This window comes from Camelina sativa, chromosome 11 (assembly GCF_030686135.1).
Source record: "Camelina sativa cultivar CO46 ecotype springtype chromosome 11, ASM3068613v1".
Taxonomy (NCBI): domain Eukaryota; kingdom Viridiplantae; phylum Streptophyta; class Magnoliopsida; order Brassicales; family Brassicaceae; genus Camelina; species Camelina sativa.
Window position 1 is genome coordinate 49,659,627 of NC_141890.1, and position 16,274 is coordinate 49,675,900.

The following is a 16,274-nucleotide window of genomic DNA, read 5'->3' on the forward strand; positions in this document are numbered from 1 at the left end:
AAAAATCGATCGTGCTACATACAGTATTGATAAGCGATTGGAATGGTTGAGACGCAATTTTATAATCTGAAGCCCTTTTTTAAAAAAAGCATGTGTTTTTAGTACATTCAGCCAAATTTATAAGAAAACTATCTAAGTTGAAGACTCTTTGAAATTGGTTTAGTGATAACCAATCGGAGCTGCTGCTTCTCGCAATTCTTTTCCTTGGTTGCGAATGTCCTGCAAACAACACACGATATTAACATTTCACAACACACATCCATGTATATATGAGACTCGTTGATTCTCAAAACCATGATTTTGTAACCATAATTGTCACAGAGTTTGTGTTTCAGGACTTACTGAAGCAAAATGGTTGTCATCTCGATGATGAGCTTCATCAACACGGATCACAGTAACAACATCTTTCAACGTAGCATCTTTAGGCAATCTCCAATAATCAATAGCAATGGCGGGCGCGGCAACATTCTCGATCTTCCCATCATCAATATCTTTAAGATACTCGGTGTAAGAATGTATAGCTTCTTCTTCTAAATATCCAACAATCCGATGAGCTAATCGCGGCGAAATCACGTAACAAACGAGAAAAGAGTTGAAGAAAACCCCTTGCACAAGCATCACTAGAAGACGCTCATACCATTTGGGTTTGACTAACTCCATCATCGTCATTAGATGCATCCTCTCGTTCTCTGCTTCTTCGAGTAGTGCTTTGATCCAACCGCCACTATGTTCGAATTTTCGGATTGATTTTAGGTGGAGTAGCATTCCTCCAACCATTCCAGGTACTGTAGCTATTGTCTCTAGCATCATTGCTCTGCATCCATATCTTCTCTGCTGACCAAACAACATATATATAACTAACATTAAGGGAGAAAAATGTAAGATATTTGTAAAGTTGTTTAGATTAAGAACATAAAGACTTAATAAAGTATTCCTCTCTATATTAAACTTAGCTTAAGAAAAACTCTCTCAAAACTTAAGCTCTCAACCAAAATCTCAATCTCTCAAAACAACTCTCTAAAACTCATAAGTTATGCAACATGCTTGCATCTCCTTATATACGAAAAACTCTAAGCAAACTTCCTTTTCTCTTTAGGACAATTTCCTAATCTTTTATTAGGATAATTTCCTTTTCTCCTTTTAGTAAACATCAAGCTTTCTTCAAGCTTAATCCAACATTCTCCCCTTTAAGCTTGAACACTTCCTTCTTGCAATCTTGAACACCAATGAGATCTCTCATCTCTTTAAACTTAATCCTTCCAAGTGCTTTTGTTAGTATGTCTGCTTTTTGCTCATTTCCGGGAACATGCTCAACTTCTATTTGAACATTCTCTACACACTCTCTAATGAAATGATACCTTCGATGTATGTGTTTGCTTCTTCCGTGAAACACAGGGTTCTTTGTCAAAGCGATTGCGGAATGATTGTCAATGCGTATTATCACCTTCTTCTCAAGTTCTCCAGTGATCTCACTTAGCAACTCTTGCATCCAAATTGCCTGTTTTGCTGCTTCTGTACCGGCCATAAACTCTGCCTCACAAGAGGACAGTCCAACAACGTCTTGCTTGTATGAACACCAAGTTATTGGGCTCTGTCCGAGGTAGAAGATATGTCCAGTAGTAGACTTTCCATCATTTAAATCAATGTTATGGCTGCTATCACTGTAACCTATGAGTCTTGGTAGGCTTGTTCTTCCAAAATTTAAACCGAGTGATGTAGTTCCCTTAAGATACCTTAAGCAATGCTTCATTGCAACTCCATGAAACTCTCTTGGACTTTGCATGTACCTGCTAAGTATACCAACACAAAAACTCAAATCTGGTCTTGTGTTCAACCAGTGTTGTGCCAAGGTCAATAGAGGCATAAGGCAAAAAAAAATGTAGCTTCTCACATTCTATTTTTGAGAGAAGTTTTATTTTATTTTTAGTATAAAAAGGATATATTGTTCATTTGCAAAACAAATTCCTAAAAAGCAAGATTTAGTAGCTGATGGAAAGGAAAATCAAACAAAATTTTCATAAATGTAAACTATATGAGTCTTGTTTCCAAAACAAGTCCTATAACATTATATATAAATGAATGTTCAGCCTAATTTAGGAAAAATTGTGGCCTATTATTTATGTAAATTTTTTGTGGCCTAAGGCAAATGCCTTTTTTTATATGCCTAAGGCACGGCTCTGTGTGCAACAAGTATCACAGACAGCCAACATTCTCTCTATAGCTTGTTGCATCTATCTCTTTCTCGTTTTCAGCTTTTGACAGATTTAGTCCCATCTCCATTGGTGTTTGCACAGGATTGCAGTCGATCAAATTAGCATCTTCAAGTATTTTCTGAGCATACCGACTCTGATTCAAGCTTATTCCTCCTTGATGTTGAATCACCTCAATCCCTAAGTAGTATGTCAGCTTTCCCAAGTCACTCATTTCGAATTTAGATGACATCTCCTTCTTAAATTCACTGATGCAGGCTAGATCTGTTCCTGTTACAAACAAATCATCAACATAGACACCAATAATCAGTAGCTCTTTCCCGATCTCCTTTCTATATATTGATGGTTCTTTTGAGCACTTGATGAATTTGAGATCTAGAAGAATTCGATTCAGCTTGTTGTTTTAGGCTCATGGAGCTTGTCTTAACCCATAGAGTGCTTTGTTAAGCTTGTAAACTTTGTTTTCGTTTCCATCTTTCTCAAAACCTTCTGGTTGCAGAACATAAACTGTCTCCTTTAATTCACCACGGAGAAAAGCCGTTTTAACATCTAAATGGTGAATCTCCCAACCATAAGCAGCAGCAAGATCGATAAGAAGTCTTATTGTTTCAATTCTTGCCACAGGAGCAAAGACTTCCTCAAAATCCACACCATATTGTTGCACATATCCCTTTGCAACAATTCTTGCTTTATACTTGTTAATGCTCCCATCTGAGTTTCTCTTGAGCTTAAAAACCCATTTAAGTCTGATTGGCTTTGATCCAACTGGTAAATCTACAAGATCCCATGTCTTAAGCCTTTCAATGGAGCTTACTTCTTCTTCACAAGCCTGTATCCATTCTTTTGATTCACTTGCCTCTACAAAGTTTCTTGGTTCGTTGTTCAGAGATAATAATAATATCTCTCCTTCCTCTTCAGCAAGTAACACGTAATCTTCTAGATACTTAGGCATGTGTTTTTCTCTTGTAGATTTCCTTAACACAACTTGAGAAGCGTCTGCTATTCCTCTCGGCTCATCAATCTCCTCTGTTTCTTCGTTTTCTGCAGAAACCTCTATCACTTCCTCTGTCCTCAGTTGACTATTGTGCCTCAGAAATTTCATTATTCTCTTGAATTCCATGGTTTCCAAAACCACCAAGCAAGATCCTGAAGCTTCCACTGTTATCTCCCTCATCGTCGTTTACCTGCCAATTCCACCCTTTTGTTTCATCAAAAACAACATCTCTGCTCACAATGATTTTCTTTGTCTTAGGATCAAGCAAGCGGTAGGCCTTAGAGCCTGGTTCTGTGCCAAGATGAACTAGCATTCTTGTCTTGTCATCGAGTTTCTTCAAGTGTGGTGTGTCTATCTTTGCAAAACTAAGGCATCCAAAAACACGTATGTGTGCTATGTTGGGCTTAGTGTCTTTGAAAAACTCATATGGAGTCTTATCCTTTAGAGCTCTAGTCGCAACTCTATTCAAGACATAAGTTGAATGTCTAACATCTTCTCCCCACATATAGTTTGGCATACTCATATGTTTTAAAATACTTCTTGTCATTTCCATAAGAGTTCTATTCCTTCTCTCCACTACCCAGTTTTGTTGTGGGGTATAAAGAGCTGTGAGATGCCTTTTAATTCCATTCCTTTCACAAAACTCATTGAACTCATTTGACACAAACTCTCCACCTTTGTCTGTTCTCAAAGTTAGTATCTTTTCTTCTGCTTCTTTTTCTACCAAAGCTTTAAAATTTCTGAATTTCTCAAAAGCTTCTCCCTTCTCTCTAAGCAAAACAGTCCACATATATCTAGAGTAATCATCTATGAGAACAAATATATACCTGTTTCCAGCTCTTGTGCTTGGTGTAATGGAACCACAGAGATCACCATGTATTAACTCAAGTTTCTTAGTTGCTCAATAGGAGGTAGCTTGTGGGAAGACTTGTCGAGTCTGTTTTCCAAGCGAACATGAGTTGCAGAGCTTTTTCTCAAGTGTTTTAGTTGGAGCTCCATAGACTAACTTCTTCTCAATCATGGAGTTTAGGGTTGCAAAATTTACGTGTCCCAGTCTTGCGTGCCATCTATATGACTCTCTAGCGTCTGACAAGTGACAAGAAACATTCTCTTTTAAGCCCATTCTAACTTTGTATAACCTGTTTGGAGATCTCTCAGCTTTAACAAGAAGTTTTCCATCTCTATCTAACATTGTTAAGTGACCCTCTTTCAATCTAATGTCACAGCCAACCTCTGTTGCTTGGCCAACACTCACAATGTTGCTTTTCAAACCAGGAATGTAGTAAACATCAGTCATCTTTCTTGCTTTCCCTTTCAAATCGATAAAAGCAATTGTGCATTTGCCTTTAATATCAATCCGAGAATCATCCCCAAACCTTACTTTTCCAGTGATCATTGAATCAAGTGAATCAAAATACCTTTTGTCACCAGTCATATGGTTGCTTGCACCATTATCTAAGTACCAGATATCTTCTTTATCAGCACTTGTCTCAAATTTGCTGGACACACAATGTTTTTCATTCAGAAAAACAACCTCATTCAGCATAAGTTCATCAGCTTCCTCTGTTCCTTTCTCTGTTTCTTGCGCTTCCTGCAATTTTAGAATCCTATCTGGGCAGTGACTTGCAAAGTGACCTAATTTATCACATCTGAAGCATGTGACTTGAGAGAAATTGATACCCCTTCCTCCATATCTTCCACGACCTCTTCCTCGTTTCATAAATCTTCCTCCTCTTCCTCTTCTTCTGTAATTTCCATTATAGTTCCCACTGAATTCTTGTTGGTTAGAGGAATTCGAAAAATTTGTTGGACCATCAGAATTAGCATACATTAGCTTGGTTTGTTCCTCTTGTTGTTCTTGTGAGTCTTCGTCTTCAAGAATTCTCTCTTCATAAGTTTTTAGGCGCCCAACAATGTCTTCAAAACTTGTATTATTAAGATCTAGAACTTGTTCTAGAGAGGCCAGTATCTGAATGTATTTCTTTCGAGGCAGACACTTTAGGAATTTTTTTACCATCTTGGATCCTTCGATGTTGGTTCCCAAGGCCTTGGATTTTGAAGATATCTCTATCATCCGTTTGACAAACTCATCGATGTTCTCTGAGTCTTTCATCTTTAGTTTGTCAAAGTTGCTCATCAAGATTTGTAACCTAGCATCCCTAACTCGCTCAGCTCCTACATGTTGACTTTTGATAGCATCCCACACCTTCTTAGCCGTATCTAGCTCACCTACTTGAAAAACAAGATTCTCAGGTATAGATTCAAACAACAGTGCTATCGCCAGATCGTTTTTCTCCTCATCTTCTATCTCAACTGCATCAATTGTTTCCCATACTTTTGTTAATTCTAAGTATGGATCTCATCCTCATTGCCCAAAACGTGTAGTTTGTGCTTGTTAACATCGGACAGGTGATGGAAGCCGCTCCTCCACCGTCTTTAGGTTTGGCTACCACAATAGCTCCTTCTTCCGACATCGTTCTTGCTCTGATACCAAATAAAGTTATTTAGATTAAGAACACAAAGACTTAATAAAGTATTCCTCTCTTTATTAAACTTAGCTTAAGAAAAACTCTCTCAAAACTTAAGCTCTCAACCAAAATCTCAATCTCTCAAAACAACTCTCTAAAACTCATAAGTTATGCAACGTGCTTGCATCTCCTTATATAAGAAAAACTCTAAGCAAACTTCCTTTTCTCTTTAGGACAATTTCCTAATCTCTTATTAGGATAATTTTCTTTTCTCCTTTTAGTAAACATTAAACTTTCTTCAAGCTAAATCCAACAATTTGAACGTGACGTGAAACCGTAAATCCATACAATGATTCAAACGTGTATGTAAACTATGGTGGGAAAAATAAGTACATACAAAATTACAAACCAAACCAAACCGAAATAACGAAATCAACCAATGAAAAGGATATGCAACGTTTTATTTTGGACGAGGGTCATGCCTGAAAAAATATATCGGTGGGAATGCGGAGGAGCTTGACGGTTCGGTAAGCGATTTTGTCGGCGATATTCTTGGGAACGTAATGCTTTTTCAAATCTATCGACAAATCTGCTTGACAAGACTCCCATGGCTGTTCAAAATATACATAATTCATATTAAAATGCTTAATTTGTCTAGCTACGTAAATTTGGTATGTATATAAATTTACCATAAAGAGTTCCAAGGCCAGTCCGATCCATCTCAGCGAGAAATTTTCATCTTTGCTGTCTCTATTCCCCAATAACTTGGAACCGCCACCGATCCACCGCCGTTTTGATCCTTCTTCACCGTCGAGTTTTCAACTTTCTTCTCCATCGCCGATGCAGAACTCATCCTCCTCCAATTCAAGCTGAGATTCCCCTACTTGAAATTGAGAATATACAAATCCTAGTTAGTTATTTGTTATTTTCTTCTTAGGGTAATGTAAATTTTGTTTATAAAGTTGTATACATATGAGAATCATCTACAAATATGCACACCTTGCACATGGGTAGAACCGATATTGAAATCGCCAAAACGACCGCACCTACCATGAATTTGCATCCGTTTTGTTATCTCATCCGGACTTTTAATGACGAAAGCAGAGTAAACAGACCTCACGGGCATGTTACAGGTTCCTCCGCCGCAAACTAGGAGAGCTCGTAAAGCTGTTCTCCTAACGAGTTGACTCATCTCACGGCACTCTCTCGTATTACTTATAGATTTCACTTCTCAGGTAAGAGGTTTGTTGTCTGAGTGAAAAAAAAAATTGATCCAACTCTGTTTTTTTCTTGAAAGATATAGACTAAGAGATAGTGTGTAAAGTAGTTGAGGAAACAAGAAGACAAAAAAATCGTCATGAGATCAGCTGTTTCGCGGCGAATGCTGCTGAATACACGTGGCTCATATTCAACTGTTGTTGCTTGCTTTTAGTATTAAGAAATATTATCTTTCTATGTGAATGATTTTGAGGAGTACATGAACGAATGCACATTCAGCTTGTCCGAATCTTGAAGTGAAACGTTCATAGCGCACGTGAATCTTGGTCTTGACTGAACAGCCCGGTCCAATATGTTTTGGATTCGGCTTACCTTAAATAATTAACTTCATAAGATAAACTAGATAAGTCACTAAAAGGGGGAAGTTGTAAACTTCCTTAATGTGTCATTTTCCAAGTGCAGTATTTATTAATTTCATTAATTATATTAACAATTTAATTAGATACTGTCTTATCATCATTTCAGTATTGTATTTAATGTAAATAATAGTAGTTCAATTTGAAAACTTTTCACTAATTTTCAATATTTTAATGATCAATGTAAGATTATAATTTGCATTAGTAGTGAGATAAGGTAAACACATTGAATAAAATTTTCAACACACCCCTCCCCATGTGGCCATGTGTAAAATTCTTAGTGGATAAAAATGTGATCCTTTTTGTAAAAAACGAACCTCCTCCACCACCATATCGGCGCTTTCCTTCCGATTTCCTCTTGCTCCCTCTCCCCCAAAAAGACAAGAGAAAAGGAAAAAAAAAAAAAAAAAAAATCATCGAATCGCTTTCACACCTGGAAAAGCTCGGAAAAAAATAATTTATACAGAGCAGCTCACTTCTTACATAACCCCTAGATCGATTTAGGGTTCGTTTGATTTATCTGTGATTGCGACAGCTAGAGATCTCTCTCTCTCTCTCTGGTGTTTTTTGTTTTTGTTTTTGGGTTTATGTTCCATGGCGGATCGCGGATCTTTCGGATTTGCTCCTCGATTAGGTTCTCTCTCTACGCGTTTCTATCATTTTTTATTACTATCTTCCTTGCCGTGTTTTTTACTCCTTTTTAGTTTTAGTTGTTTGGATCTGATCACTATTAGTTAGATTGCGCTGTTGCATTTGATATATTTTTTTAATTGATATTGGTTAGTGCAAGGGAGTGTTAATGGATGTTTAGCTATGGAACTGTATGCTGATTCGGTAGCTTTTAATGTGTTTCTTACCATTTTATTATGAACTTTTGTAGATATCAAGCAGTTGCTGTCAGAAGCACAACACAGGTGGCTGAGACCTGCTGAGATTTGTGAAATTCTTCGCAATCATCAAAAGTTTCATATTGCCTCCGAGCCTCCCAACCGACCTCCCAGTATGTTTTCTTTTCTTCCTGATTTCCATCATTTCTCCTAACTTACACTCCCCCCGTTTATACTGTTAGTCCCTGATTAGTTAACAAGTTTTGTGTGTTGTGCAACAATTTATTGCGGTTTTGTATTCTCTAAATTGACAGAAAATTTCCTGCTCTTGTAGGTGGTTCACTCTTTCTCTTTGATAGGAAGGTGCTCAGATATTTCCGAAAAGATGGGCACAACTGGAGGAAGAAGAAAGATGGGAAGACGGTTAAAGAGGCTCACGAAAAGCTGAAGGTTAATATTTCCTTTCATGTCTCCTCGCTATATATTAGTGCAGATTTTGAAACCAATTTGCTTGGTTTTACATTGTTAGAGAGTAGTAACATTGTTTAAATTTATACAGGTAGGAAGCATTGATGTGTTACATTGTTACTACGCCCATGGAGAAGATAATGAGAACTTCCAGAGGCGGTGCTACTGGATGCTTGAACAGTGAGTCTATTATATCTTTGTCCTTATTTCATATGTTTTTTTCTGTTTAGCACCATAAACGTTTATCTTTCTGCATTTCTCTGCTTTGTTCACTGCATTTTTCTTCTTTAAATCGAACCATATTTAGTGTGCCTGGTAGTCTTCTAGCGTCCTGCGAATGGCCTTCTTATTTTATTAGCAGAACATGACCTCGAAAGAACAGAGAAAAGGAATATTATTATAATAATTTCCGAGACTAGGTTGTGAGATGAATGGATAATAATGTTCATACAAGGCTAAACCAAAGGCCATTTCAAGTGATCCCTAAAATCCCTGTCTTCTGGGATGAAATATGCTTGTTGGTACTATTCTTCATTTGGTGTTACTTTCCAGTTTTTGTGCTGATCCCACTGTTTGTATGTTATATGAATACAGGGATCTGATGCACATTGTTTTTGTTCACTACCTGGAGGTTAAGGTATAACTTTTATTTTGGTACAATGCTAATATGTTCTCAAAATATGAACTTCCATCACTCAACATTATATTGTAAGTGGATGCTGTCAGTCCTACGGGTGGTTTTGATGTAGTCATGCTATTATACAGGGTAACCGGATGAGTACCGGTGGAACTAAAGAAAACCATTCAAATTCGGTGAGTGGCACCGGCTCTGTAAATGTTGATTCAACAGCAACCCGATCCAGCATATTGTCACCATTATGTGAAGATGCTGATTCTGGTATATAATTTCTCTCTTATATAATCTGCTTTTGTATCTTTTGTTTAAGAATGTAGTTTTTTTCACTGATGAGCCTCTGTGGTTGATTGTATTTCTGCTCTTGGTTCTGCTTCAACACAAACTAATATCATTTTGACGCAGGGGATAGTCGTCAAGCAAGTTCCAGTTTGCAACCAAATCCTGAACCTCAAACTGTTGTTCCTCAGATAATACATCATCAGAATGCTATCACAATGAATTCTTGTAATACGGCCTCTGTTTTGGGTACCATATTTGCTTTTTGCTTTACAAGCTACCTTGCCTTACCAAACTTCTGCATGTTTGCTGAGATTGTCTTCTTCTCTTCCTAGGAAATCCAGATGGTTGGACGTCAGCTCCTGGCATTGGACTTGTTTCGCAGGTTCATGGGAACAGAGTAAAAGAAAGTGACTCCCAAAGATCAGGTGATGTCCCAGCATGGGATGCTTCCTTTGAGAATTCATTGGCAAGATACCAGAATCTACCTTATAATGCTCCGTTGACTCAGACACAGCCTCTTCAAAATCAAGTAAATTGGCAGGTGATATATGCATACTTATATCTAAGCCATTCATTTTAAATCTATGTAGAATCTATGTAGAATCTATGCCTATGTTTTTCTTATGGTGCCATTGTAATTTTTTTACTTAACTATTCAAGCATACATTTTCTCATTATGAATGTTGGTTCTTTGAAAAGATCTGATTTTAAGATTCTCTTCTCTACTAGATCCCTGTTCAGGAAAGCGTGCCATTGCAAAAATGGCCCATGGATTCGCATTCTGGGATGACTGATACTACTGATCTTGCCTTATTTGGGCAAAGAGGACATGAAAATTTCGGGACATTTTCCAGTCTTCTTGGCAGTCAAAATCAGCAGCCTAGTAGTTTTCAAGCTCCTTTTACTAATAATGAAGCAGCATATATACCTAAATTAGGCCCCGAGGATCTTATATATGAAGCAAGTGCAAACCAAACGCTACCTCTTAGAAAAGCATTGTTAAAAAAAGAGGATAGTTTGAAAAAGGTTGACAGCTTTTCTCGGTGGGTTAGTAAAGAACTTGGGGAGATGGAGGACTTGCAGATGCAGTCTTCATCTGGAGGTATTGCATGGACTTCTGTTGAATGTGAAACTGCAGCAGCTGGGTCTTCCTTAAGTCCTTCTCTGTCCGAGGATCAGCGCTTCACTATGATCGACTTTTGGCCCAAATGGACTCAGACCGACTCAGAAGTTGAGGTAGTTTTTAATGTTATTTTTGAGATATGGTTTTGTGGTGTAGCATTCAGTTAAGATGGTTCTTGGCTAATCCAATTTGCCAATTTTATCTTTCTTTTTGTAAATTTAGTTTTGTTTCACTCTTTTCTCTGGTAAAAAATTCTAAGCCTTTTTCATAGAAAACCTTTTCATTCTTTATGTAAGTGTTAAGCCCATATATGCTTAGGAACAGCACTTTCATTCTGCTGTTCTGTTGTATGTATTGTTAATGAACCGGTATTACCCTTTTAGGTTTTATTTTCCATCTTTTTTTTTTTGCTTTGAAGGTTTTTGTAAGGAGAGATAACTCCTTTCTCATCTACCATTTTATTTTTTCGAACAGGTAATGGTTATTGGGACATTTCTGTTGAGTCCTCAGGAAGTAACTAGCTACAGCTGGTCATGCATGTTTGGAGAAGTGGAGGTCCCAGCTGAGATATTAGTAGATGGTGTTCTTTGTTGTCATGCTCCGCCACATGAAGTCGGTCGAGTCCCATTCTATATTACATGTTCTGACAGATTCTCTTGCAGTGAAGTACGAGAATTCGATTTCCTTCCTGGGTCTACCAGAAAGTTAAATGCTACTGACATTTATGGTGCCAATACAATAGAAGCATCGCTTCATTTGCGGTTTGATAGTTTGCTGGCACTCAGATCTTCTGTTGAGGAACACCATATATTTGAAAATGTTGGGGAGAAACGAAGAAAAATCAGCAAAATCATGTTGCTGAAAGATGAGAAAGAGTCGCTTCTTCCCGGAACAGTTGAGAAAGATTTAAGCGCTCTGGAAGCAAAAGAGCGACTGATTAGGGAAGAGTTTGAAGATAAGTTATATCTGTGGCTCATCCATAAGGTGACTGAAGAGGGCAAGGGTCCGAATATATTAGATGAAGATGGACAGGGTGTTCTACATCTTGCCGCAGCGCTTGGGTACGATTGGGGGATAAAGCCAATATTAGCAGCAGGAGTGAGCATCAACTTCCGCGATGCAAATGGGTGGTCTGCTCTTCATTGGGCTGCATTCAGTGGCAGGCAAGGACCTCAGCATTATCTTCCTTCACTTGCTTTCTTTTTCATAAAAAACTTCTCATCATTCATCATAGGGTTTAAAAGTTCTCAGTCTTCTAATGATATATGATTGAGCTTTAGCTCTTAAAATTCTTTTTGACCGTTTTGTTTTTTACTCTGACAGTTGTTGGTTCGTATATCCATAATGATACTAACTCTGTCTGTACTGTTAAACTTCAGAGAGGATACTGTTGCTGTACTTGTCTCTCTGGGTGCTGATGCTGGAGCTTTGGCGGACCCATCTCCAGAACATCCTTTGGGTAAAACAGCTGCGGACTTGGCTTATGGAAATGGACACAGGGGAATATCGGGTTTCCTTGCAGAGTCATCCCTCACTAGCTACCTTGAAAAGCTAACAGTGGACGCTAAAGAAAACAGCTCCGCTGACTCCTCTGGAGCAAAAGCTGTTCTAACAGTAGCGGAGCGAACAGCTACTCCTATGAGTTATGGTGATGTACCAGAAACACTTTCGATGAAGGATTCACTTACTGCTGTCCTTAATGCTACACAAGCAGCTGATCGTCTTCATCAAGTGTTCAGGATGCAGTCGTTCCAGCGGAAACAGCTCTCTGAACTTGGTGGTGACAACGAATTTGATATATCCGACGAGTTAGCTGTTTCTTTTGCAGCTGCGAAGACTAAGAAGCCAGGGCACAGTAATGGTGCTGTTCATGCTGCTGCAGTTCAAATCCAGAAAAAATATCGTGGTTGGAAGAAGAGAAAGGAGTTCCTTCTGATCCGACAAAGAATCGTCAAGATTCAGGTTTGAAAAACTTACATTTTTTTATATTCAAGTTGAAGATGTTGAGTTTAGGTTTTTTTTTGTTGTCTTTGCTTGTGTCACATTGTTGGATTTTTTATTGATAACCTATCAGGCTCATGTGAGAGGGCATCAAGTCCGGAAACAATACCGAGCCATTATTTGGTCCGTAGGATTACTTGAGAAAATCATATTGCGATGGAGGCGTAAAGGTAGTGGCTTACGCGGTTTCAAACGGGATACAATCACCAAGCCAGCGGAACCTGTATGTCCTGCCCCACAAGAAGATGACTATGATTTTCTCAAGGAAGGAAGGAAACAAACAGAGGAAAGGCTTCAAAAGGCTCTAACCCGAGTGAAGTCTATGGCTCAATATCCAGAGGCAAGGGCTCAATACCGTAGACTATTGACTGTCGTAGAAGGCTTCCGTGAGAACGAGGTAACAATTGCGTATCTGAGTATAGACTAATTAATACACCTAAATAAATAGTTGAAACTTGAGACTCTCCTTTGTAAAATTTTCATGAGCAGGCTTCTTCTTCTAGCTCAGCATTGAAAAACAACAATAGCAACACAGAGGAAGCTGCAAATTACAACGAGGAAGACGATTTAATCGACATTGATTCTCTTCTGGATGACGACAGTTTCATGTCTCTTGCATTTGAATAATAGATCACTGCAACTGAGGGTAAAAACCCCGTACATAAAAAAAAACATCCATCTGGTATACAACAATGCTTTCTAACATTTCATGTTTAGGTTTCTTTTTTTTTTTCTTTTTCTGTTGTATGTAATGTTACCTAAAGATTCCTGTCGCCTAGGAAAAAATGCCTTTTGTACACAAACCAGTTGGGTTATTTTACATTGTTTACATGGTGATTGGTGGTCCCTAAGGGTTTAGTTTTTTTATGTGAACATTGGTATAAAAAGAAATCCTTATATAGAGAGTGTTAACAAGAAAACGTTATTGTAGCTTGAGTTAGTTTACTTGATATGTAAGAATAGAGAGATGATTAAGCAAAACATGTCTGTAAGTATCTATTTGATTCTCTGGCGTGTCTGTTTCTTCCGGTTCTAAGGCATTGCAGTATCGATTTTGAACTATAAACCGAAGTCAAAAAAAAAAAGAAAAAAGAAAAACGCGTCCGTCTATAATAATAATAAAAAAGGAAAGAGCTGTCTGATCATATATATATATTTATAACCGACCAACGAAAGAGAAGAAAAAAAAAATCAAATCAGTTACAAGAATGGAGAAGAAGGTATCATCAGCAGCTGCTGTAGTTCCTCAGCTCCTCCGCAACATCATCATCGCCGTGGTTGTTTTCGCCGATGAATCTCTCAATCATGTCTCCGGGAAATCGAAGCTCCTCGAGAAACTCCGTGTGTTTCTCGTCGCATGTTTCCTCTTCTTCTTGCGCACTTTTCCTTGTGTCGTCGTCTCTTTCGCAAAACCTAATCCGACGACGACGAAGAAGAAGAAGAAGCTCGAGATGATCAGCGATTGCGAAGAATCAGGAATCGGTCGAGCGATTTGGCAGTTGCTGTCGGCTATGAATGAAATCCCGGTGAGTTCTAGAAAGTACCAAGTGGTTCGATCCTTGGCGGAGAGACTAATCGAAGAGAATCACGGATTCGCCTTGTTCGATTTGAACCGTAGGGTTTTAAACGCGTCGTTCAGTAGAACGCTTAGCCGGTTAGAGGCGGCGGTGACGGTTGAGTGTAATAACCGGAGAGATACATGTGAACCGGTTCGTTATGGATTAAACCGGATGGTGAGAGCTGCGGTTAGAGCCGTCGTGGGAGATGGACTCACTGGTTGGGGTGGTGAAGAAGAGACGGCGGATCAGTCGGCCGAGAAACTTGCGGCGGAACTGCTTTGGTTGGCGGAGAAGATGGCGGTTTATGGATTCGCCGGTGAAGCCGTTGAGAAATGGGCTTCGGCTTCTAACTTGGCTTCGCTCGCTCTTTCCTCTGAGCCACGGCTTCAATCTTCTTTGGTCCAAATTTCTGGTAATTTTTCTTCTTCCTTCCTTCCTCTGTTAAATTATTATTATTACTGTTTTTTTTTTTCGTTCGTGAATATGGTAAATAGAAATAATCTCTTTCCCATTTTAGAAAAATTGGATGATGCTATTTACTTATTTACGATATTATTTTTTGATTTTTTTCCTTTTTTTTTATGTGTAGCTTTATTGTTCAAAGAAGCAAAGAAGGACACTGAGATGGAAAGAGATGAAGAGAAATCGACGAGAGATGATGAGACAAATAAAAAGATGCTTATTTCGTGGATTCCATTGCTGTGTCGAGCCAGCAACGGAGCAGATAAACCGGTGTTGAGAAGCTCGGAACGAGCAGAGCTCGAGAAAGTGTTGGAGAAGATGATATCAGAACTGAAAGAAGATGAGCAAGAACGAGTTCTCTCACTCTGGCTTCACCATTACACACACTGCTCTTCCTCTGACTGGCCTGACCTCAACGGCTCTTATGTTCGTTGGTGCCATTCTTCTCGCCAGCTTTTGCTCCCTTACGTTCCTAGTGAATCACTATATACACTAGAGGCCTAGTTAAATGACATTATACTGTATGGTGTTTAATTTCTCCAACATCACTTTTTGTTGTGTACGTAGGTAATTAAGACCAAAAACAAAACAAAAAAAAAATGTCCTTTGTGAAATTTTTAAAACATCCGATTGTGTTGAATAAATATTTTGTTTTGGTAAATGATAGTTGTGAAATATATATTATATAATTGTGAAATTGCATAAACATTTAGGATACATACAAATATACAATATAGAGAAACAAACCATATATTACACTAGTTATACAGTAAAAATACTTAGAACTGAACTGTAATGATATATAATATTCCATGTCATATTAGCAAACCATATGATACTCCACGCAACGCCTCACCATCCCGTATTAGTAAGTATGCACGGCTGTCGAGTAACATTAGGACCACCAACGGCATCATTGCTACAATAAACAACGGGGACGCCGGCAGCTAATCTATATAAGTCAATTCTGATGAAGAAAGTGTATAAGACAAAGAGTATTAAGAGACAACCACATACTATAATTCAGGCCCGACCCTGCACTAATTTCTATGAAACATTTGTATTGGGCCTCAAATTTTCGAGGCCAATTCTGTTGATTTTTAAAAAAAATAATAGATCCATAATTAGTAAAAGGCTCTATAAATATTTTAAAAGACCCCAAAATTAGCAAACAAAAACTTAAAGTTAGCAAAAGAGCCTTATAATTGATATAAGAGGCCTTGTTTTAATAAAATAATAAAAAAATCTATAAAATTTATAAAAAATATATTATATTTAGCAAAAAAAAGCTCCATAAATTAACCAAAAAAATCTCATAACTAAAAAAAAGTTCTCTAAATTTTAGAAAATTAATACAAAAACTATTATGAACAAAGCCAAATGTAATTGCTAATTTATGAACAAAGCAAAAATTGTTAATTTATGAACAAAGCCAAATGTAAGAAGAAGCAGAATAACCACTATTTTTACTGGAGAGAAGTTGATAATTATTTTCATATTTTTTTTTGTGATTAAAAATGTTTATACACAGATGGAATGTTATATAGAGACATAAAGTGGAAGGTGAATATTAATTTAGCTTTGATCTGGTCAAATAATTGCAATATTACAT

At 37.8% G+C, this 16,274-nt stretch overlaps 3 protein-coding genes across 4 annotated transcripts; 2 read left to right on the plus strand and 1 right to left on the minus strand.

Annotated features, from left to right (window-relative positions):
• Positions 1–57: 57 nt before the first annotated feature.
• LOC147935623 (ubiquinol oxidase 2, mitochondrial-like) lies at positions 58–2,998 on the minus strand. Its single transcript, XM_087474339.1, has 2 exons — positions 343–2,998; positions 58–219 (listed from the first exon to the last, which is right to left on the minus strand). The coding sequence occupies exons 1-2, from the start codon at positions 862–864 to the stop codon at positions 160–162; spliced, it is 582 nt and encodes a 193-aa protein (XP_087330465.1). The 5' UTR covers positions 865–2,998; the 3' UTR covers positions 58–159.
• A 4,427-nt stretch (positions 2,999–7,425) lies between these two features.
• On the plus strand, positions 7,426–13,478 carry LOC104727053 (calmodulin-binding transcription activator 2). 2 transcript variants are annotated; one of them, XM_010446053.2, is made up of 13 exons: positions 7,426–7,940; positions 8,187–8,306; positions 8,468–8,583; positions 8,693–8,781; positions 9,196–9,238; positions 9,367–9,499; positions 9,641–9,763; positions 9,850–10,058; positions 10,247–10,753; positions 11,115–11,803; positions 12,020–12,602; positions 12,715–13,038; positions 13,131–13,478. In XM_010446053.2, the coding sequence occupies exons 1-13, from the start codon at positions 7,901–7,903 to the stop codon at positions 13,266–13,268; spliced, it is 3,114 nt and encodes a 1,037-aa protein (XP_010444355.2). In that variant the 5' UTR covers positions 7,426–7,900; the 3' UTR covers positions 13,269–13,478. The 2 variants fall into 2 exon arrangements, with proteins under 2 accessions (XP_010444355.2, XP_087330463.1); XM_087474337.1 differs by having other exon boundaries at positions 7,513–7,940; positions 9,859–10,058.
• Positions 13,479–13,691: 213 nt separating this feature from the next.
• Positions 13,692–15,323, plus strand: LOC104727054 (uncharacterized). The gene is made up of 2 exons (XM_010446054.3): positions 13,692–14,612; positions 14,790–15,323. Exons 1-2 carry the CDS (start codon positions 13,850–13,852, stop codon positions 15,164–15,166), a joined length of 1,140 nt encoding a protein of 379 aa, XP_010444356.2. The 5' UTR covers positions 13,692–13,849; the 3' UTR covers positions 15,167–15,323.
• The last annotated feature ends 951 nt before the right edge of the window (positions 15,324–16,274 follow it).